Source organism: Onychostruthus taczanowskii, unplaced genomic scaffold, assembly GCF_017590055.1.
Source record: "Onychostruthus taczanowskii isolate IOZ18803 unplaced genomic scaffold, ASM1759005v1 scaffold42, whole genome shotgun sequence".
NCBI classification, from domain to species: domain Eukaryota; kingdom Metazoa; phylum Chordata; class Aves; order Passeriformes; family Passeridae; genus Onychostruthus; species Onychostruthus taczanowskii.
Genome location: NW_024501682.1, coordinates 5,774,077 through 5,798,252, shown reverse-complemented (window position 1 = coordinate 5,798,252; position 24,176 = coordinate 5,774,077). Strand labels below are relative to the sequence as shown.

Sequence of the window (24,176 nt, the reverse complement as noted above, 5' to 3'; positions counted from 1 at the left end):
TCCTTTTGAAACAGTACCCAGCACTGCAAACCTGGACTGCGTGTGTCAGCCCCTCTCACTGGACAACAAAATACAGGGATAATTATTGCTGATTCATTCACAAACATCCTGGTTTCCAGACATAATTACAATATCATAAACAACTGCATTATAAAAAAAAGATGTTTGACTTGTCATGCATAATGTAACGAAGCGCTTGCTTTGAGGACCGTGCTGTTTGACAGGCACAGCACTGGCATCTGCCCCAAGCACGCCGGGGAGGGGTCTGGGTGCTGTGCTCTCTGGCTGGGCTGGGGTCTCTGGTGCAGGGTAGGGGCAGAACTGGGCTTCAGAGAGGTCTTTGCAGTCAGGAGGCTGCTTGACATCTGCTCTTACTCTCCCAGACTGAGTTTTCACACGTTTCTGTCAGAAAAGCTGGTGAAGCTGGGCTTTGCCTCTGTGAGAGCACCTCAGTACGGAAAACATCTCCTGTTTTACAGTTTTTATTGCTCTTTTGCTTTTTTAGGCCATGTTGCAATGCTTGCCACTTTTGCTGTATAAAATTCAGGTGTTCTGTTTACCTGCTTCTCCTCCTCCGTTAGCCAGATGATCACAGCAGCTAGATCAGTTCTAAATGGGATCAGACCCGAAAGCTGCAGCTCTGACACTCGGGCAATGACCTGCAAGGATTTTTCCTCCATTGTTTAACACTTGCTTAGGTTGGAGCACTGAGAAAGCCCTTGAATCTTGCCCTTCAGCTGGTGGATCTGCGGGGATGTTTTGGCTGTGAGATGTTGCTCTTTGTTTTGGAGACAACGCAGCACAGCAAACTGGCTTGACAGTCACAGCTCACTTAAATGCCCTCGTGGCTGCTAATGGCAACGCAATAAGCCGGTGTTGCCCAAGTCTATTTTCTCTAACACCAGTCTTTAAAGAGCAGGAGGTTATTTTTCCTTTGTTGCAAAGACCGGTTCAGGCACAGTTCAGGCACGTCTGACTGGGATGTGACATTTCCTGAGGGATGTGGTTAAAGACAAAGTAAACTCTGGTGCTTTGGTGACTCCACAAAAATCTGATCTGAGACTGTCATGGATGAGAGCATCTGGGAAGCAGCAATGCTTCTCATCTCTTCCCTTGGGAAGTTAATGGGACTGCTAAATATCAGGAACTGCTAATATCTAGACCTCACATGAAGCAGGAATATATTATATGTATCTGAGCATTCTGGTGCAGAAAGAAGTGGAGATATGAATCAATTATTAAAAAATAGATAAAACATATAATAAATTATTAAAATTTATTAAATTATTCTTAATGACCTTTCAAGAGTATCATGTCAGAATTATCACTGAAATGCAGCTTGGTTCTCTGCAAGGGAAGAAGTGATTCTTTATTACAGGTGGAGCTCCCAAACCAACTGGAGTGCCTTCCAGCAAAAATGAGGGGCAAAAAGGCTTATTTTCTACCCATTTAAACAGAAAGGGAGTATTAAAAGTCTGTGTGATGCAGAGAGGGTACCAGGCAATGTACCAGCATTGGGTACCAGCAAAGATGAGTGGCCTCCTCAGAGGGCACTGAACAATGAAGTTCTCCAGCTTTTGCTGGGGCTCAGTTGCAGGCCTCCAGTTGGGCTCCTGCTGGAGAGGGGACATGGAAGCCTTCTCCATCCCTCCCTCCCTGCCCCACACCACTGTTTTGCTCCCTCTCCGTATCAAGAGAAAGAGGGGGAAAAAAGTTAGAGCCAGTATTTTATTCAGTTCAGCTTTCAATTTTTAAGATTTTATGAGCAGCTGAAGGACTTAAATCTGTTATTGCCACAGAGGAATCTTGTTCTGCTTGATTCACGCTGAGTACACTCATAAACCAAAGCAGTCACAGTTTTGAAGATATGTTCTTCAAAAACCTCATCTTTAATCTCATTTGAGTATGAAACTAAGGGATGGACTTTTTAAGCAAGTCCTCTTGAAACCAGCCCAAAAGATTAATGTGTAAACGCACAGAATGCTCTGGAAGCTCTTGAATGGAGACATTTTGTTTCCAAATAACCACAGGAGTAACAGTTTGTAACAAAAAAGAAGATTAATGGCATTGTGGCCAAAGTAAGGTAAGTCCCTAAACTTGACAGCACAGTATTTGCATATTACCTCGATGTCAGAGTTTCTCACACTACCTTTGTTTATTTTTACTGGATGAAGCACAAGAAAAGCATGATGCTTGCTTAAATCTCCACAAACCCAAACATCTGAAGCTACATTGCTCCATTTTCCTGGCTCTGTTCCTCTCTGAAGGCACACTGCTTGCATGCTCACCCTCGTTTTTCCCATGAACTACAGGGTGTAGGCCAAAATACCCTTTGCAACTGGTAACTCCTAGGCACACTGGGTTCCAGTTAATATAACAACTGGACATTTCATAATGCTTGAAGCATCCGTGGTATGAATAAAATCGGCAGGAAATATAAGGAGCATTTTTTGTTTTCCACTGAGTCAATTTTATTAAATTCCGTGGCAATATCATACAATGACAAAAGAAGTTAATTTACATGGAAAACTGATTCTGACACCTGTGACAACAGCATCAAGTGGCATGTAGGACATGCTTGGATGTGCAAAGGCAGAGCACCCCTCTGTGCACTGGCTCAGGGAGGTTCTTTACTTGTGTCATCATGGACTGCTACAGGGTGGCGCAGCCTTGCATCCCCATCAGAGGTTTAAGCCACTGACTGGCATGTGTTTCTGTGGGAAAACTAGCTGGATCTTTCAGAATCCAGTCACTTGGGAGCCTGCCCTGGTTTGCTGGAGCCGAAGGCACAAGCCAGTTCATTAGAAGCAAAGTTGGAGGATCCATCTTGGCAACTGCTGGGTCAGTGGTACCCCCCTCCTGCCAACATCACTGACTGATGGACGATTCAGCTTTCCATTTCTGGGAAAACAACCTTCTGTCTGATCGTGCACTGATATCCTGCAGCACTGAACAACAACTCACCAGCAAGGAAACCGTCCCTTGGAGCCAGGCTTAGGGAGCAGTCTGAGGGTCACTGGCCCAGCACAAGTGACGGGTGCTGGCAAACAAGACCTGCTGGGCTGGTGGCAGCAGCCACCCTGCAGGTGGCAGGCGCCAGGGCAGCGCTGACGGGCACCCAGATGGGTGCCACAGCTGTCCCTTTGGGCACAAAGCAGCTCCCGTAGCCAAATAAGGAGGGAGAGGCGTCTCAGCTCTACATGCCCATTGCATAATTGTCAAATATGCCTGTAATACAATTGAGTCAGAGGGAATTATTGCTGCAGCACAGTTGCTTTGGGAAGCCTTCCTCTTGTAGGCTGAACTGCAACTATCAAATCTGTGTTGGTTTGGCTGAAAGAAGATCATGGCAATGATGTCTTTTCACTAAAAAGGATTGTTTCCCTCTTTGCTGTCATTAAAAAGAAATACAAAGTAGCCAAACTCATTCTTTACCAAGACTCCCTGAAAATGGAACATTTTTTGGACAAAATAACTGTAATTCAAACTGCAGCAGCCAGTGCTGTGCCTGCTTTGGTACCCAGCCAGTGAATTTTCAAGTAAACACCCTCCAGGACTGTTCTCCATTTGGATTTATTAGTCATTACCAAGAAAAGATAATTAGCACTTCTGAAGCATTGTGATAATCAGTAGCACGAACTGTTTCCAATAGAAACGGACGGGGTCCTTGCGTGGCGCAGGATCTGCAGCTCCGCGGTACTCCCTGTACGGAATGAGCACACGGGTGGGCAGACCTCAGCTGGGGGAATGCTCGCAACCAACTGCTCCAGGGGCGCCAATGACACTTTACACGGGGTAAGGCAGGGAGGGGAGCTGTTCCCTGGCCTGCTGGGCTTCTCCTTCTGTTATCCTGCAGGCACAGTCACTTTTGTTACAATATGCAATCCTGCTTGTTGGTCAAAGGCAACGGCACACGCCACTCCTTTACTGCACAACAGGAAAATAGAAGGTAATTATTTTTTCTTTTTGCATGCACTGTGCCAAAAAATGGAAAAGAACCTTGTGGTGGAACAAGAGGACTGTGATACTTTAGGCAATGATGTGGGCTTTTTACCTTCCTCTTTCAAAACAAATGAATGAGAAAACTCTGTTAAGACTCAAGTCAGTGCTAAAACTTGCAGAATTGGTTCCCCAAAGTTTTTGTTCCCCAAATTTCCATTACTTATGATCTGTAATAATCATATGAGAGATGGGATGTAACTATTCCGTTCTTAAATCTCAAACCCTGGGCATTAAGCATGCCAGGCTTCCCTGCCACGCCTATTACTGAGCTCAGGGAAGTAAGTCTATCAGATTTATCAACACTGCTACCTAAATAAATACTACAATACATAGGCTTGACTGAAGCAGTTGTCTTTGTTTTTCTGTATCTGTTAGTGTGAACAAAATCCATTCTGAGTGAGAGAGGCAGCACGTAAGCATGTAAGTTTGGGAAGACTTCTGTTTGCTGAGCATGATTAACAAATATAGATGGAGGATTTACCCCCAAAGTACTTGCAAGTCTGCAACAACCACTCTCTTTCCTGCATTGTACAGAGCATTTCAAGCCAATACAATACCCTTCCAGCCAAGAGGTACTTTGCATCCTCTGGGAAGCATGCAGGAAATCTTAGGATTGTGTCCAGTATGCATGCTAAGTACTTTGCCTGCAATTGTTGTGGGGGCTGTGGTGTGGTGAGCTGGTAGAGGGGTACCAAAGTCCTCTGATTCCTGCTGATGATGGTCTTTACTCATGCACATCTTCCCTGCCACACATAGAGCAGAGGCTCTTAAGACTGAGATTCCAATGCCAGCAACACTCATTAACGCACAAAAGATGGGACCACCCTGGCAACATCTGACTTGTTGATGTACTCAAAGTATTCATTAATGTTTGCCCCTCTTCCAGGAAGATGAGTGCTGTGGCAAGTCTGATTATCATAAGGATGCAGTTCGCCTGATTGCAACAAAGGTGATGGGCTGGTGGCTGTTTACAAGCTACGCGTGCAGAAGCAAATGGATCTGTGAGTGTTTGCTTTTCAGCTGCTGCTGGGAAACAGGCACCCTCCTGCCAGGTCACAGAGCAGCTACGTTGCAGACCTCTTAAAGCTGCTCCTTGGAGGCAGAGGTGGATGCGCAGCTTGTACTCAAATAGCTGCCCAGTACACAGAAGTTGCTATGGCAGTGCTTTGCAAACATACATCGCACAACGGAGCGGCGACGCGCGACCACACGGACTCTTGTTTTGTGCCTCACACAGAAGGTTCGCTCCCACCCTGGGAACTGCGGAGCAGAACAAACACCAGAATGTAATATCTATCTATACATATACATCTCTGCTTAAGTCTATTGTCAGATTGCACCTGACTGTGGAACTGGGCTTAGAACACCTGGGTCACAATTTACATATTATGTCAACAACAGCATCTCTCCCTCTCCCCTTCCCTCCCTCCCCCCCGCAGTGCAGTGAGACTTCATAGCATCCCTCGCAGCAAAACATGTCTCTTTTTGCTGCATCTTTTTGTCTCCATGAAACTCCTCTAATTCTGGTACTGTAACACCTACTCCTTCCTCTGCTGCTGGTGCTATTGCAATCAAGGACTGTGACCGGGGAACACCGTCTCCTAGGAAACCTGCCCCTGGCCTAAAAAAGTCCTTTTGGGTGCCTGCGTGGCACTGGAAAGCCAGAGGACTCATGGGCTGAGCACTGTTCACGGCTGGGCTGCTTTCACCTGGAGTGAAATCAGCCTGCATCAGATCTGGAATCCCTCAGTGAACAGATAAATAAGCCGGGCTACTGCATCTGTATCATTTAAGGGGAAAAAATAAAAACATTGGCCTGGAATGCACCAGGCTGCTGTGAGAAACCTGAGAGCAGTGTGCTTCCCTCGGTGCAGGCATCTTGAGGAAAGGCTGGGGGTGGGAGTTCTCCCATGGTGTGGGCCGGGAGCAGCACAAGGGCCCAGCTCTCCATTAGCCTGCAGATTTCCAAATAACTGTAAACAACACTGACTTCAAGTCTGCTGCCAGAGCCTCAGGCTCTGTAAGAAACAACCCCATCCTATTTATTGCCTGAGGATATTATTATTTCCAGAGTGAACTAGCAGTGGATCACAGTACTGGGCAGAATTGTAGTACGAAGCGTGCTTTAGTGCAAACTTACTTATGAAATAGTCGCAAATCTTTGGACAAAAATGGTCGCAAAGGCCCAATCTTCTTTTTTTTTTTTTTTTTTTTTTTAGAAAAGTGCAGCAAATTGCTGCATCATCTTTACCTTGGGACTGGTCTGGAGGTCTGGACAGGGCTGGCTCTCGTGTGACAGCACAGTCCAGCTCCACCTCACTGCCAAGGCCCTGGGGAGGCCACACAGAGCTGAGGAGCAGCTTAGCAGGGGCTGTGCCAGCTGTGTCCCCTCCCTGGCCGTGCCAGCCATGGGGAGGCCATGTGGATCAGAAGCTCCTCACTACTACATTTGATAGGAGACGCAAAATGATGCCACTGAAGGCTCAACTCTGTACCTCTACTGTGAAATTTCTAAGGACAATTGAAATATTTAGTTTCAAGGAAGAAGCAGTTCATATATACCCATATTGCCTTCAGCACACTTTCCCTTAAAAGACTCCTGCTTTTTTTTGCATCATCAAAGATGGATATGAAAATGTTTTGCGCCAGGAATGGTAATGTGGTAGAGCACAGAGTTCAGTAACTATATACTGGTAAACACTATATTCCTCACTAAACTGATGCAATAGGTGATTAATAAGAATGAAGCTCAGAGCTTATAATTAGTTACTTCACGTAAGGCCTTTTAATAAATATGTAAGTGGAGATATTTATGTGTTTTTAATAATAGTTCAAGTGTGAACTGATTTGGTCTTTGGTCTTACTGCTTTTGTTAATTATACTGCAATAGCAGCTTTATTTTTAAAAAAGTATTTTTAATTTAAAACTAAAATTTAATTTAGAATTGGTCTAGGCAAGTGCTACACTAAATATAGTGAGCATATACAGTATATAAAAGCAAGGCAGGAAAAAGGATTATCAAAATAGATGAAATAATTTTGTAAACAGCATATATTGTATGTCTATTTGGTGCAATTGTCATTCTTGTCCTGTGAGACCTGTGGGGAGACAGCCACATACTTAAACGCAACTTGTTCAAGTTAATTGGTGAATTTACTCCTATTTAGAGCATTTCTGGGCTTTAATTCAGGGCTTGGGGGTTTTATTTTCAATGAACACTGAAAGGTGCAAGTGCTTTGAACAGATGTACCCTAGCATGATTTTTCTACAGTCACCTTGAAGCAGCACTTTGAAATAAGCCTTGCTATTAACTTCAACAGGAGGTTAGCCAGGCACCTGTGAAGAAAAAGGCATTCTCTGTTCCTGCCTGCTGCAAATTCTTCTTCAGTTTGGCTTGCCTAAGCTAAGCCTGTAGACCTGAGCCCCGTCCTGGAATTACTTAGCCCAGTTCCAGGTTACAATGGCACTTTTCTGTTGGGCTTCTTTGTTTATCTGCTTGGTTTTGGTGTCTCTCCAGCCAATGAAAGTGCTTAGCTGCAGGGAGAAGCTTCAGAGCTCCCTGGGTATGACGGTGAATGGAATGACAGGACTGCTGGATTCAAGGTCCAGAGCAGTAAGGAAACATTCGATGGCTGCTTCATTTTTCCCCTGAGCTTGCAAGACCTCTCCAAGGCTGTTCCAGGCAATGTGACTGGTGGTCTGGATCCGGATGGCATCTCTGAGGACTTTCTGGGCCAGTTCCCTCCGCCCAAGTCTGCTCAGCACCAGGCCCTGCCAACAAACAAGTGATGAGCAGTTAACAACAGCGCTGAAGAGAGGAAGAAATGGAGCACCCCAAGCTCCCACCAAGCTGCCCTATGAGTGCAGGCACAGGAGTCCTATGGAGGGGGCATCTCCACCTATTTCTGAAGAATAAAAGTGATCAGTTGTTAAGTGTTGTGGTTTTTGATAGTGATGTGCACTTTAAAAAGCAATGGTGAAAATTTTTTAAAAAAGCAGACTCAGATTCAGCTCTGCAGGTGCTCCTGCTGTATGTTACTGGGAGAGCATTTACTGGTGCTATACAGAAGAAGGGTTACAGGCCCTTTAAGCATCCCACTCTCTTTGCCCCGAAAATGTACACAGGTTTGACTACAGCCAGTATCTGAATTCATTCCTGCACATCTGCAACACCCAGCTGAGGCTGGACTAAAGTCTCTCATCTCCTACATCCTGACCACACTGAGAACTTAGTTCTCAACAAACAGGGGGCAGAGGGATGAGGTCTCCTCCCAGCCTTCTATGGGCAGGCTGTATGCAACAGCAAGGGATGTAACAGCTCTGTCCTCCTGCACTTCAGTGTAGATCCTAACGCAGCGTGGGGGAGGAGAAGGATGGAGGAACCTTGTTTAAAAGCTGTCCTTAGGGTAAGAAAAGACACAAGTGGGTGTAACCATCTGGAAGGAATGGGAGGGGGAGGATGAAAGAAGTGTTAGGAAGAACATGTTTTCCTATAGGGCTTTCATGGATGTGTCTGAACCCACAAAGCACCTAATCAGCCAGGCTCCCTGTTAATTACACAGCAGTCAACCACACTGAGCCCAGATGGTCACATGGGCTTTGCAGGCCACAACACATCCGTGGCAGTTCTCTTGCTTCCTCCTGAAGGTGCACACACCAGGATGAACCTTCCACCAGCTCCATCCAGGTGTGGCCTCTGGAAGAAGCAGCCAGCACTGTCACGTCACCTGCCAAGCTCCACATGGCCTCTGCCCACAATCACCCATGGAAATGCTGGCAAGTGAGATGACTGCCTGACTTCATGCTTCTCCTGGGACAACGTAGTAGGTGGATGCATATATATGAGGAAAAGCATTACCTTGATTTTTAATCTGTCTAATTGTCTTTAGTGCATATGAAAAGATGTGAGAAACCTGAAATCTCTCACAACTAGAACCCAAGTAAATTTCTGATGAAAGAATGGTAATGCTTTTAGAAACAGAGATGATTTTTCCTCTGGTTTGTTTAGTTTGCTTTTACAAAAGTACCATTAAACACAGGGTGCCTCAGCATCCTTAAGGCCAGTGATAGTACTAATACCTGCAGAAACACATTAATTTGCCTGAGAGAAATATTAAAAAACAGCTATTTAATCAAATATTGGCGGTGCTATGAAAAACTTCACTGCCTCCTTCTTGCCCATAACCTTGACCTGAATAATCAACCCAGTATCAATTCTGATCATCTGATCATTTAGAGATGCAGTGGGGGTGTTTTTTCTTTAGGTTCCCTTCTGTGCAGGAAAACGACACGGCAAGAGGGTGTAATCTTACAATCCCCTAGACAGCAGGCATGGGTGGCACAGAGGTTCCCTGGTGGGAGAGGCTGGTTCCCCTGGAGGTAGCTGCCTGGAGATGACTGCAGGCACGTAATGGCAGACTGGAAGGAATTTGTGCAATTATAATTTGAGTCACCCGCTTGACAGGGATAATGAGGCATAGAAAGGGCAAGAAGTGTGGCCATAGCAAATCTGCTGCTGAGCCAAGAACAGACAGGAGCTATCTCAGATCAAGTTTGTCCTCGACCACAAACCCACTCTTCCCAAGATCTCTTCCTGTTGTGCTGACCAAGCAGAGCCGATTGTGCTCTCTGGTGGCGGGGGAGCCAGCGCTGTCCTCACCCTGACACTAAGCAGCATCCAGCCTCTCAATGCTCTCAGAGGGCTGCTGGCCCTGGAGGCACAGGGGCCAGCGAGCCCGAGCAGCTGCTGCCTGTCATCCCTCTCCAACGAGGAGGGGAATTCCCTGCCTGGCTGACATCTCGCGCCTCTCAACAATGCTGCAGTGAAATCTACCTCATCGTAAACTGCTCGTGCAGCACAGCTCCCTTGCATGCCCTTGCTGGTCAAGAACCACAGCCTGGTGTGGCTTCCCTGCCGTGGCTCCCCAGGGTTTGCTGTGCCTGTGCTGGAGGCCCAGGAGGAGTGCTGTGCTCTGCACACCCAGCTGCTGTGCCCACTGGGGCCAGATGCCCACCAGGAAGCGCAGCTCACGTAAAACTTTCCTCTTTGGTATTCAGGGCTTGCAGGCTTGCCAGTTTGGCTGAGAAAACATCTCTGAACCCTCAGAGAGAGCTATTCCAGGCTGCCCAAAGCCAGGGGAAGGCCTCCTGTTGATGCTGCAATATACTGCTCATGTGAAAAACTGCTGTTTTTGGAGGAAAAATTTGTTAAAGGACTTTGAGATTTTCACCTTCTCCTTGCTTGCACGCACAACTGCTGGTGCCAAATGCTGCCCAGGCCCGTGGCCCTTCCCAGGCATGCCACCACCCTGCTTCTCCCTTCTGATGAAGAACAGCCCCATGCCCTCTTCCTGCACACATGCCTGGACTTCCAGGCAGTGTGGGCACATGACCCTGGGCTCCAGGCCTCAGCCCAAGTGGAGCCTGGGGTTTGGCCAACCCAGGTCTGCCAACACTCCCCAGCCCCAGCACAGACCCAGTCCTTTGCCCAGAGTGAGCTGTGACAGATGGTGTCAGCCTTTTAGCAAGGCTTAACTGAAGCGGCACAAATATGCTGCTGATGTTTAAAGGACAGGTTGAACATCGTTAATTCTGTGTGCAGGAGAGTTTCTGGTTTTGCATTTCCTCTCTCCCCTCCTCCCCACACTGCTCCTTGCAAACCACAAGCATTTTGAGAGCTGGAGGCTGAACAAACCTCAAAGCCTCAGGAAGATGCAGCACTGAGCACTTGAGTTTTTGTTTCTCTGAGGTATTTGCACTTGAGAGCTTCTCCTTGCTACTGAATTTCTCATTTCCCCATGGAGTCTGGCTTGCTATAAACAATGCCTGCATGTTGTTGCTATGTAGGTCCAGCTGGAATCTGCCTACAGTGCAAAAGAAAAAAATTATATCTAAATTCAGAAAGCCACCCACTGACAGGCAATTTGCATTTTTATCTGGAAGATTTTTTTTAAAATGATTTTTCTAATGAAAGTTCAGCTCCTGAGTTTCTATGGAAACTCATCTGCTTGGTGTGCATGCATAATTTCATAAAGTCAGATCTCAGGAAGAGGAGCAATTAGTATAAATGTAAGCAGGAATGTGATTAAGGGTTTCATCCTCTTATTCCTGAAGATGGAGGGTGGGACTAGGTTTTGTTGTCTTTCCTCAGTTTCTATTTGTCTTTTTGCCAAAACAATGCAGAAACTGGTGTACAAGGTAGCCTGACTCCTCTGCCACCTCCTGGCTAGCACTGGCACTTCTTGTTTTGCCCAGTGATTTTCCTCCCAAAGATGACATGTACCTCTAAGTATGGCCCTTTCTGTCAGTGCTGGTACTGAGTCAGACTCTAAGGAGCAATGAGGACAGGCTTATTTTTAAAACTCAAGCATATTATAAATAGTAAAAAAATCCCAAACCAACTCAAAAGGTGAGTGGGAATCATTTTTCTTTCAAACTCCTGTGGGCAGCCCAGCCACACACAGGCATTTCATGTCCTGCTTGCACCAACCCAGCTGCACAGTGCTGGGCTGTGAATTCACTCTCACTCACTCACTCGAGAGGGTCTGAGGGTAACCTCCACAAATGAATTTGATTTCTTCTTGAGGTCTGAAGATGTACCTTGGCTCTTGCAAACAGAGGCAGAGTGCTGAGGGCAGAGCACAAGCCAGACTGTGAAAGAAGAGCTGAGAGCTCTGGCAGAGGCTCAGCTGAGGTGAAGGGCTCGGCACAGCGAGACCGGGACAGTCTAGCAGGGTACGAAGGCTGAGAGGGGACAGCGAATCTGGTCTGCTGATTTAGTGTGCCTCATGCTGACAGCTGGACTCCTGAATTGATGGTTTTTAATTTCAGGGAACAGAGGGTGCCTATGGGAAGCTTTTTCAAAAGTATTTTTGACCTTGTCTGCATGCAAAACAAACAAAACCTAAACCACTTCTATGGTGACACTGGACTGGACTCCCTTGCCTTCAGTGATGTGATACTTAGTAACTGATACTTGGGTGAGGCTATTTTTGTTTTAGAATAGGAGAGCCATATTTCAATTTAAGTTAGATGAGAAAAAAGTGACTTATTTTCAATTTTCACTAATAAAGAAAGCAAACATAAACCACACTTGAAGTCTCACTTTTAGAAGGTCAAGCAATTTCTACCTGTGCCTTTATTTCCTTAAGAGTTTGACAAAACCTCTTAAAATTCCCAGAAAATAGTGCAGGAAAGACATTATGGAAGACTGCAAAATAAGCCTCACATACAAGCTGGAGTTTATTTTTAGTAACGAAAATCAAAACTTCCTTTGCAAATGTTTAGATCAAACACCTGATGAGCTGCAGGGAGTTGTCTCCTTCCAAATAGGTGGCACAGATTAGCTTGTTCTTTCCTTTAGGGCTTGTATTGGAAAGAGATGTGCAGAAAAACACTTCATTTCATTCCTGGAAGGTTGCTTTTTGTTCTATTTGCAAGGTCATCTCATTTTTGGAGAATTTGTATAGGTGGACTAGACTCTATCATTTACAAATGCATTTTAATAATCATATTAAATGCAAATTATCACTGTCTCTTTGCATAAGACTCTAATGCCAAAGTAAGGTTGTCTCTGATGCTTGTCTCTATTTAGCACAGCATTTCTGCCTATTATTGTCTGAATACCCCAAGAAGTTTCCAGAATTAATCAGACTTTGCTGCTGGGCTTCCTTAAGTGCATTATTTAATTATTTTCAGGGTAAATGCAGTATCCTTACTGTTGACTCCAATCTGTAATGTGGACATGTCACTTGTGGTTAGGAGGAGGGTAATCAGCAGCTGGCAAAAGCAGGGCATGCTGCAGAAAAGTGATTGTTCAGAAGTGTGCTTATTCAGCAGAACCCTACAAAAAGCCTTTCAAGATGCATTTGGCATTTGGTGATAACAGTCTCATGTAACAGAAAAATCGACACTGCTACAGGGCAACACACTCTTCTGTAATTATTTAGCAATCAGAGTAAGTTGTAAGCAAAATCTGTTGCTTTAACCATGAAATATCAGTGTCCTTTTAGAAAATTATGAAGATTAACCCTGGAAATCCTAGGTCTCACAGAATAAAGAAAGACATGTTGCTCTGTGATTCTCTCCCTCTACATTCACAACCTTTACATCTCTGAAGAGCCAGGATTTTTTTTTAGCTGTGAGCAGTGAAGTCAGTTTTTGTTGTGCTGTCACTTAGTCACACAGTAGCAGTGTGGGGGTAGCTGATCACCCATTTTGCTGATTCAGTCCAGGTTATGGTGAACCTGAGCCATACATTTGAGCTCTGTTTTCTGAAAAGACACTATAGGAGTACAGGGAGCAATCAGGGTCCTCTCACTGAACTGAGTTAGAGACCACATCTTAGTTTGTTGCCCTAACAAAGGATGGCTGGGATTCACTTCTGGGAGAAAGCTTGTCTTTCAGTGTTTCTGCTGCCTCCTTTGTTGAGAGCAGCTTTTCCTCCTCTTCCTTTCCCCCCTCCATCTCCTCTGCCCAAGCTGCTGCATCCCCTGTCAGTCAGTGACGCTGAAGGGCTGCATTTGATAAAGCAGAGGAGGGGAAGGAGAAGGGAGGAGAGGGAAGGCAGGCAGGGCCACTGCAACACACAGAATGTGGAAACGAGAAACGAAGGAACAGCACTGCTGGTGGGAACTGGCAAGTGCTGGGAAAAGCAAAAAACCTGAGACTGCATCATGATTTGTAGCACTTGTACACTGCCTGTGGGTTTTAACTCAGTAGGCTCAGCCTGAAGACTTCAGCTCCTGTACTGCAGGCACCAAAAGGCAGCCCAGCTTTTGCTGTTTAAACTTCACTGCAGCCTCTCCATGTGCTACAGAGGAATGTGAGGGAAGGGAAGAAATGAGACTGCAAGGAGGTATCAGGAGAGACACACTACCTGAGTGTGAAAACAGTGACAACTAAAGCCCACCAGAGACCTGAGCACACGGATATCATCAGTCACAGGGAGAGCTTGCAGGGAGAGAAGAAAAAGCAGAAGAAAGAAAAGACCAAAAGTAGTGAAGTCCTGAAGAGAGGGACATCCCCCTCCTTAGCTTGCCAACGTGTTTTCCAAGGCAGTGAGTAATTGCAAAGGCAGCATCTGGCCCAGGCCCCCTGTGAGGCCAAGGCACCCCCTGCCCCACAGAAGGGAAGCACTGTGCCATGCTGCACACTGCCCTCTGCCCAGGCTTGCTGTCTCTATTGAGTTCATCAAATGTTAGCAGGGATGTTTTTACTGTGTTTGAAGCTTAAATGTGATAAAACATTTATTGACATAAAAAGCAAACCCTAAGGCAGCATTTCAAACGAGGAGGCTCTGATCTCTTCACAGGGAGGCTCATACAAGCCTAGGGAGAATGAAGAGTTTTTCTGCCTTGTTGGATTGTCGTCACTTAAGCTTCATGCAAAGCAGAATCATCTGCTGCATGCTGAATATTCTCCAGACAGTTCTTCCTTTGCTGAGACCTACATGGAGATGAAGCAGGAAGCAAGGAAACCTAACAGGATGCCTCAGCCATGTATCTGAGAGTAACTAAATCCAGTATTTGTTTCACAGTCTCTTTTCCTAGGGAAGGAAAGATTTCTCCCAGCCCTGATCTTAGCAGTTGTCACAGTAATGTTGCTATAGAGAACACAGGAGATTCAACTACGACTCAGGCTCGTGGTGTCATCTGTAAAAATATGCACCAAAAGAAGGTGCCAAACTAATCATAAATAACAATTTAGAACACATAATTTATAACATAAGGTCCCAATTCTGCACTGTATCAGATTCCCTGGCAGAAAGCCTTGTTGAAATTAGTGAGATTCAGCCAAATATATCCAAGTATTTCAAAATCTGTGCAGAATTGAAACTGATAACCATCAGCAAAGAAAGAAAAGGCATGTAACACACATGCAGGATGTTGAAGAGTGGCAGGTAACCTGCTGGCAAAAGCACTAGACTAGAAAGCAGTAGCTGTGCTCCACTGGCTGCTAATACATTTCACATTGAATAATTTGTCATTACTCAGGAACAATTCCGACAGCAGGGACAGAGTCAAGGGACAAGCTTTGGGAAGCAGAAGTCCTGGGTTTAAGTGTTCTCAGGCTAAGGAGGCTTGAGAACTTGCCTCTCTTGTGCCCAGGGAGTACATGCTGACTTCTAGCAAATGTTTTTAAGAGGGTAGGGCAGCTGTTAGGTGCCCCCATTGCCCCAGGGGGGTAAAAACACTGCCTTTATTTTGATAGTAAGCAGGTGCCTATGCTTTGTTGCACCTAACAAGATGTTGCTGCAGATAGCTGGGGAATGTCTAGGCTTAAGAATTGGACACCCAATTAATCTGAGTGTCCACAGTGTGCTGTGGCTGAGGAATAGGGAACTTCTGCTTTCTTAGGTATCCCTCCAGTGCCAGCGCTGGATCTTTCCCCAGTTTTTAATGCACTGCTTTGCAACAAAGGAGGGGCTGATGCGCACATTTCCCATGCATGTTATCTTCCCCTCTGCATACAGAGTGCACCTCGTCTGAATGTGACTCATGAACAGGTTCTCACAGGTAACAGCTTTAGCTCTGCTGAGGGTCTTGGAGCATCAGTCCCACAGAACTTATAGCCAGAGCAAGTATTGCATTTGGTATGGCACTGAGGAGGGGCACGGTGCAGCAAAGACATGCTGACAGAAGCACACAGCATGCCAATGTAGATTACAGCAGATGTCTCCTGAAAGGAGAGCCGAGGTATTTAAAATATCTTAATTTGCTTAGTTTTCCACTACTGGCAGTCTCTGGGAAAGCATGTGATTAATGACATCCTGCACACAACTACAGCCGGAGCCTCCGTGTGCAGTATCGCAGCTGAGCGTTAAGCTCAGCTGAGCTGCTGGGAAACACAGCGAGCTGGGCAGGAACACACTGCTGCGGTCCAGCCAGTGCCCCCAGATTCTGCCCCAGTGCCTCTGATCCCCCAAGGAGTATGTGTCCTTATCGTCTCTCGACACAGAATCTCTCCTGAATCACAAACCTCCATGTACAAAGAGATTTTGCTGAATTACAGTTTGCATTTTGTGTTACATGCTCGAAAGAGAATTAATGAAGATGCTCTTCATTAAGAGAAAGTAAAGACTTGATAAATACTGCACATAACCTTAGTGTAAATGGAAGCTCCAGCACCACCAGAGAGCTGTGATGTTTTCATGTTTCCCATTTGTTTGGCAAGAAGGAACTTCTGCTTCCTTCTCTTGACTGTGGCCAGCTCGGTGTGTATCAGGACAGCTTGCCGAAAACGTGGAAGTCTTGCTAATTCCCACGCTCCTGTTTGTGCAGCTGTGTCTGATGTACCAGGAGGCAGCACACTCTGCTATTGTGCTGCACACTATTTTATTTACTGTATTACCACAGTCTATGACTCGGTCCTGTCCTGCGATAACAAGCAGCCTAAATACCACAGAATTTAAACTAATTATAACTGGTTTCCTTATTTATGAAAAATAGTTTTTGAAGGTTCAAGTATAAAGGGGATAGTCATTCCACACCTTCTCCCTTCTGACAGTTCCCTGAGCACTCTCTGAAAGATCATTTATGAGTTCGGCTGCAGATCAACCTGACTACTACAATTTCTAGGCTTTCATTTGATCTTGGAGCAAAACACAACAGGAGGACAATCCTGCTTACGTTATCTCGAGGCCTGTGTATAGGAAACCATAACTAAAGCTAGTAATTATCTGGAAGATCAGGTTGGAGCTCAGTCGAGAAGCATCTGCTGCACGTTAAGATCAGGCCAAGGATAATGTCATTAGACCTGCATGCAAGTTTTATTCTGCAGAGATGACTGAACCATGCCAGGATCTCAACGGGATTAAGAAATGTACTGGGTTCTTCTCTCATAAGGTGCTACACACACTTTAGAGAAGAGATCAGAGAAGAGCTGGGGAGTTCTGTCTTGCAGGATTTTACTGTGGTTTCTAAAGTTATATAAACAGAGCCTGAATGTGATAATGAGCACCTCAGGGACATGGAGAATAACTTACCATAACAGAGAAAAGCAAGTGATTGGCACAGATAAACAAGAGCTACAGATTCCCTGGAAACGGGGATAATCCACCTCTGAGAAGCAGAGCACCAGTCCTCCCGCTAATGGACTGAAATCTCCGCGCCGTGCACTGGATCAGATTTGCTCTTGCAGCGACCCCAAATGCCCCAGCAGGCCCTGCCTTGCGCTGGTACGGGAACTGCAGCTCCTCCAGGAGAGGAAATGGCCACTCAGAGCGCCTAAGCGATGGCTTCGGTGTCAGGGAATCACTTATCACCTCGTCTGACGGCTTCACCGTCTCCTCCGGATGGAGGAAGGAAGCCTGGTAACTGCAGAGGAAGAGAACGGGCAACAAACCAGCAAAACAACTCTGTCAGCTCCTGAGTGCTGCTCAGGAGCGCTGATCCTGCCGCACTGCCAGGGATTTGCTCCGATGGCTGGGCTACAGAAGCTGCCAGCTAACTAATGGATTTGCTGGTAGGATGGCAGTGGGGGAGGGCGGTTTCTGCAGCAAACAGAAATGAGGAGAACAAAGTGTTTGCAATTTCTTGGACAGTGAGTGAGCTGACACACAAACTTATTAACGTGAACACGCAAAATGCTCATTTCTCCTCTGGGAGCCAGTGACTAGAGGCAAAGCCAAGTTCTCTCCCTCAAGCTCAGCTGCTTCAACACAAAAATTTGAGTTAAGAGGCTGCTCTAAGGATTGCTGTTCCCCAAGGAGAGCTTAGAGCAGTTATTTTGGGATATCTGAAGCACAGGAACATTCCTCGGATTCTGCAATAAGCTTCAGAGTTGGGAAAACAGAATTTGTTAACCAGCCATGGCTTGGAAGGAGACTAGCAATCATCTCTAAAAGCCAAATGTTGCTCTACTGTTGTCCTTCTTGGTGGAGATTGAAAAGGTATGTGCTAGACAAGCATCATACCCATCAGATGAGCTTCTCTTTGGGTCAGATTAGTTTTGGTGGCTCCCTCCAGCCCAGCCCATAACCCAGCTGTGTGATTTTGCAGAGTACTGCTGGTGCACTGACAGACAGAAGACTGCTGTCCCATTTCCCTCTGCATGACCGGGGATGCTTCCTGCCACCACAGCCTTACATACAACGAGCTGCAATCACCTGCTGGGCAATTCCAGTGGAGAGCACCATCCCACAGGAGACTGTGCTGATGGTCCACCAGCAAGTGCTGCGCTGCTGATGTGCCATTTTTGGAAGGAGGTGTAACTATGTCACCCCACAGAGTAGGCTGAAAATAGGATTGCACTCACTGTGCCATGTGGCTCAGTGGTATGTCAGGACATGTATTTTTAGGAAATTCCTCCTTTGGGCAGAAAGGGTGAAGAGCTTGGCCTGGTTTGCAGGCTGCTGGCTTTGCCCAGATCTTTAATTCTAGAGCGTGGCAGCATGTCACTCACCAGTCGGTCTGTGGAAGCTCCTAGAGCCTGGATACAGCGCTAGTACTGGTTACCTGCTGATCAGGGTGGCTGTGAAAGGGTAAAAGATGACTGATCTGGGGCTGTGCTTTTCTTTGTTTCAATGCATGCATGCTTGCTGTCTCTTTGCTGCTGCTTTCAGAGAGGGAACTGACCTCCAACAGAACAGGGACAAAGGAAAAGGTAAGGAAGATCAATGTCTTGGGAAGACTATGGTCCCTGAGGAGGAACAATAAAAATGTACCTTTCAAGAATGAATGTGTGAGGGGAATAAGGAGCTCAGAGAAGATACCTCATGCAGAGAAGAAACAGAGAGAGAGAGAGAGAAGCAGATGGTAAGTAGGGAATTTGCCTCTGTGATGCACTTTCTGGGTGCAGCATATTGAAAAAATGCAGTACACCTTCAGGCCAGCCAGTTACTGATGCACACAGTGCTGTGAAAAGGACAAGGCAAGGCAGGGCTGGGCTCAGAGTCAGTGTCTGACAGACACTTGCTGGCTTCCTCTTTTACCCAGAACATCATTCCTATCAGGCAGCATGTGTTCAGCTCCAGCATCTGGATTGTGATTTTTCGGCAGCTGCACAAAATTTCTGCTATTAAATCCCACCTGCCAGTCTCATGTCTGCTCCCAGAGACCTTTGCCTGTTAGCAAATGTTTCAAAATCACACTGCCAGGCACAGCACATCATTCTACAATCCCACCTCAGGCAAAAACCCTCATGCAAGGTCTCCTTTTAACTTCAGTGGGCTGCAGAAGGGAAAGGCTAGAGGACAGGCCTCTAGATAACAGGCAGAAATATTCATTTAGGTCATGGCTTGCACTGGATTCCTTTCAGCACTAATGTGAAACAGCTCTTTTCCCCCTGAATTATCTCAATAATACTATTTTGTCTGTGACATTCTAAGAAGCTTTCTTTTGAGACATGTTCTGTGATGCAGCTGCGCAGAGAGAATTTGTGAACTTTGTTCTCTGGAATCTGTTCATGTGAAGTTGTTCTTCCCCTCTTTAAAATTCTTCCCTTCCCTTCTCTTGCTTCTTAGTCCCAGATGAGCAATACTACCAGTATGATGTGTGCATACTCTATGTCACTCCACTGTTCAAGCAGTTCCTTAGTAAACAAAATGCAGAAATACAGCTTGCTCGTCTATCTTGGGTATGAGATCTCACAGAAATAACTGCAATTTTTAATTCTGCACAGGGAGAAAGGGCCTAAACTTCCACATAAATCATCTGCTGTTTTATTTCACAATCTGATTTTCCCTGGCATGAGCCTAGGCAATGAGGCTGTGCTTCTGGTGCAAAGGACAACATCTACTGGAGATGAAATAAGCTACTTGATTATGGTATCTCTAAAATTGCAAACAAAAGAGACAATCAGTGCTTTTTGATGTGGACATCTGTCAGTAGAGAAACAACTGCTAATTGTCATGTAATAAGCACACCAGACACTTCCATAGCAGTCATCTTTTGGAAGTCAAGCATGAAAGAAATGTTACTCATCCAAGCACCAAGCATATTTCTTCTGAATCTGGCTGCATTTCTGCAACTGTTTAAAACTCCAAAGTGATACAATGCTTTTTTACAGACAGATACTTGAAATCAAAATACTTAGCCAAAATAAAGCAATCAGTAATGGTTTTTGTTGGCATGTGGTTAAGCTATCTAGCTTTATATTCTAATATTTGCATTTTAGTTTTAGAAGCAATGTAGGTGTAGTGAAAAGAGGTGCTGGTATCTCACATAAATACAAGCACGTGGGATTTGTAGAGAATTGGTTCAGCAGCAGAACTATTCAGCTTCATTCAGAGGAGTCCTTGCTCCCACAGAAGCACTGTAGGAGCTGTCAGTTTGGCAGCTACATGGCTCTACATGAGCTCTGAGCAATGTTAAAGCAGTACAATGCTGTCTAAAAGCCATGTGCGGGGAGGAATAGCTAATTCTCTTTGTATGAAAGGATTGACTCTAGACAGCCTGCCAACTATAGAATCCATACACGTCATTTCCTAAAGCATCTGCATGCCTCCCTTGCAGGCATGGGCTCATCAGCCCATTACTTAATTGAAGAGAATGGAAAAAATAGTTGAAACCTCTCCAGGAACAGGTAAGGAGATGTCTTCTAATGACTGAACCAGGTTTGAACCCACCAAGAACTTCTTTGGAGTATCTCTTGTTTAAGATGGCACCCAAGCTGTCTGCACAACAGACCAGCCATTTTGGTGGTTACATAGTTTGGCACTAGTCTAATGATGGATACTGTATTTGGAACAAATTTTCTTGAGAGCTGCCAGAGAACTGCTTGATTATCAGTTAAGTGGGTAATACCAATCTCTTGTGATTTTCAGAAAACCAGTAAAAAAACTCGACTGCCTAAACATAAGCTGCAATCACACATTGATCCATTCACATAAGATACATTTTAGCACTGCCCAGAGTCCTAAGCAAGAAAAACAAAATAACAAACACCATGAAATCTTTTTTACCAGTACAGAGTGAACAGAACACTTACAGAGCAATAAAACCTCCAGCACAGTATCCATTCTCTAGTCTAGCACAGCCATTTCATTTTAATGAGTTTGGTTTGCCTTTGTCCCAGGAGGAATGGCCATGGGTATATTAAATGAACCAGCCTGCATCTTTGAGGTACCCAGGGAGGCAGCAATGTGGAAAAGACCCATGGTGTCTGGGGAGCACAGGGGACAGAAAATGAGGAAAGGGGCATCTTCAGTTGCTGTTGTGTCAAAGGCTCAACAAAACACAGACTCCAGCAGCAGCAGCCCCTGATGGGGATGATGTACTTGTAAAACATTTACATTTTCAGCAGGATGTTTCTAATTAAATTCAATTGGTTTGCACACCTGCTGGGAGTGACTGCTCTGCACCTCATCTCCTGCTTCTACTTGAGCACAGAGGATGCAACTGCTGAGGCTACCACACAGCACTGTGTTCCTTTTGTGCAGACAGTAATTGAGAAAATGGATGGCAACAGCCTGTTTTGTGTTTGCTACCGTTCTAGGAAGTGCTTTATTTTTTTTTTTTTTCCATCCAGAGCATCAGAGGTTTTACAGCCCTTTTGCAAGAGTGGGTGACTGACAGGGCTTTGTGCAGTTTCCTGACTGTAGGATGTGAGGATTGATGCTGGTATTAAACCCCTCAGGTCCAAGGAAGGTACCTGTACAGATCCTGACTACAATCAGATCACAAGGCAAAGGATGGTATTGAAGCATACCATGATCTGTAGAGCAAGACAGAACAGCCAGCTGTCACTGAACTCTTCTTAACCTGTTTTATGAGCACAGCCTGACTCAAACATTTTAAGAAAGGGTTTTATTGATACTGTGTTATATTGTCTGAGGCATTTATGGTTTTGCCCAGAAAGATCTGAGACAACCAAACCTTCAGAGAAAGCTACTATAACTGTGTGGATAGTCAGCAGGACTTCTGGCTTATCACTGCTGTCCTAGGCTCCCTTTCTGTATGTTTAGGGAGCCAGCAGTTGTCAGTGAGATGTAAGTCATACCTCAAAAGAATACTTGAATGTAATGGCCCTGTTGTATTGCAGCTTTGCCCTGCTGTGAAATGAGAAAAATGCATTTACTGTGCTGAGGCAGCAGGTCAGCATCCCAAATGTTCTCCCCTCCAACAAGCTCACTGGGTCAGAATAATTCTGTTTTGGATTGTACAGGACAGTCTCCTGGGTAACATGCTTCACAGCAATGCCTGGGGGGAACACGCCCTTGAATGCAAGGCAGTCAATGAGATTTATAATTACTGTGTTTTATAACCTCGTTCATTCAGGCAGGGAAGGATACTGCTGAAGAGAGCTCAAACAAGAGAAATCATCAATCTGCAGCTACGTAAATAACTGTTGTTAATGTGATTTGAATCCCAGATGGCAGAAAGCACTCTTTTGTCCACTGTGCTGTACAGAGTCACACAAAAAATGCACACATTAGTTTTAAACTCAGGTGGCTGCAGGATGTGGAATTCTGACTTCAGCTACCCTCTCCCAGAGAAGGGGATGTAAAATCCACTCTGTATCACTGAAATCTTCTAACTGCATTAAGCAAGGTCTTGGCTCAAGGCCAGGTCCCAGCTGTCCCTGCAGTGATAATGACCACTCTCCCCCAGGATGCTGGGCACAGGCAGAATCCAGCTGCATTTTCACACATGCACACATGTAAATTGTCTGAAACATGGTGGTGTTAATGCTTCTGGGATGGCAGACTGAACCTATAGATCATCAACAGCAAGCCCCATGCAGAATACATTTTATTTTTGAAAAAGCCTGGAGGTAAAAAAAAAAAAATCTCCTGGTACAGTTTATCTGATGCTTTGTTTTTGATTGTCCTTGATGCATAACAGCATGCTATCATCTCTAAAGATTAAAAACAATCCCTTCTTATTGCTCTGCTGGGTATTTTCAAAGAAATTCATGCATAGATGAAAACAAATAAAAACAATGCCCAGTGGCTCTGAAGAGATCCTGGGCCTCCAGTTTCAAGTAGTCTGGAGACAATTTTAAACATACACAGATCTACTAAATCCTTAACTACAGCTCCAGTGAGGACATGCAGGCAAAACTTCAGTAGCTTTAACAGGGTGAGGCTGGTTGAAGATTTTCAGCATCATCTCCATTTTGTGATTTTTAGGGTATAGCTTAACTAAGATCCAGAGTTTATCACATCCAACGCTGGATTTTCATTATTTCTTCAACTGGAACTTCAAGTTAAATAACAACACCTTTGTTCAGGCTTGGTTTAAACAAAAATTCAGAGTAACCAGGTTGGTTTTCAGGATGTTAAAGTCTGGAGTTTTTTATGGACTATGGCAAGGGTGGAGAAAGTCACCCTCTTAATATCAGTGCAGGACTGGGGCCCAAAATGACTGAATTTAATGCAGTGTAAACTGAGAGGGCCTCAGGCACTGATGAAGGAACAGTTCAGCTCGCTTCAGTTAACATGTCTTTTGCTTTTACCCATTTGGCTTCATTGTTCTGAGGATCTGGCCCAGTACAAGAATGAAATCCCACCCCCAGCTCCTGTTCTGCTTCCAGCTTTTGCTGCTGGCTATCTCTGATGGACAGTTGCAGGAATTTCTTAAGGAGAAATCTATGTGACACTGCTGCACTTAGAAAAGTCAGAAAATAGGCTTTTTTTCTTTAGTCCTGCTTCTGCGCTGACCTTGCTCAGAGTGGAAAGCACTTTGCCAGGGTATACTTGAGGGTCTGGTTTTTAATGGCTGGGCAAAATCATTCACAAGACCACTGAGAAGCAAAGTAACTCCAAATGGAACTAGTGTAAGATGCTTGGGCCAAACACGTGAAGTTGAGTATGTGAATATTGATTTAGGGGTGTTCGTGGTGTGGAGGATAACAGAGATAATGCTGAACATCAAACCATGCTCTCTTGGTGATAAACAGCCCCACAATGCAGTGTATCACAATACACTGAAAGGAGGACACAGCAGGTCATCTTCAGATTATACCCACTGCAGACTTTCATTGCATTTTTAGAAAATCCCTCATTTATTTCTAAATTTAACTTATACCTGCTATGCACTGCCTACCTTCTTTACTGCAGTTGAAATTCCTTTGCTTTTAACTCTGTATGCTGTCTGGGTGTTGAAACCTCCCTCAATGTTTTTGGGCAGTAATACAAAAAATCCCCCCACGGCCCTCTCTCACCCTCTTTAAGGCACTGGACTGGTTGTTTAGCTGTGTTTATTAACCCTGGCCATCCCCTATGCTTTGCT

General features: G+C 45.2%; 1 protein-coding gene across 2 annotated transcripts in view; it reads right to left on the bottom strand.

Annotated features, from left to right (window-relative positions):
• Window positions 1–3,024: 3,024 nt before the first annotated feature.
• The window catches only part of TTC7A (tetratricopeptide repeat domain 7A), a 172,215-nt gene continuing 151,063 nt past the window's right edge, over window positions 3,025–24,176 (bottom strand). For both annotated transcript variants that reach the window (XM_041413546.1, XM_041413547.1), the window contains one exon: window positions 3,025–7,773. In XM_041413546.1, coding sequence (XP_041269480.1) covers window positions 7,552–7,773 — 222 coding nt within the window. In that variant the 3' untranslated portion in view covers window positions 3,025–7,551. The remainder of the gene's footprint in view (window positions 7,774–24,176) is intronic.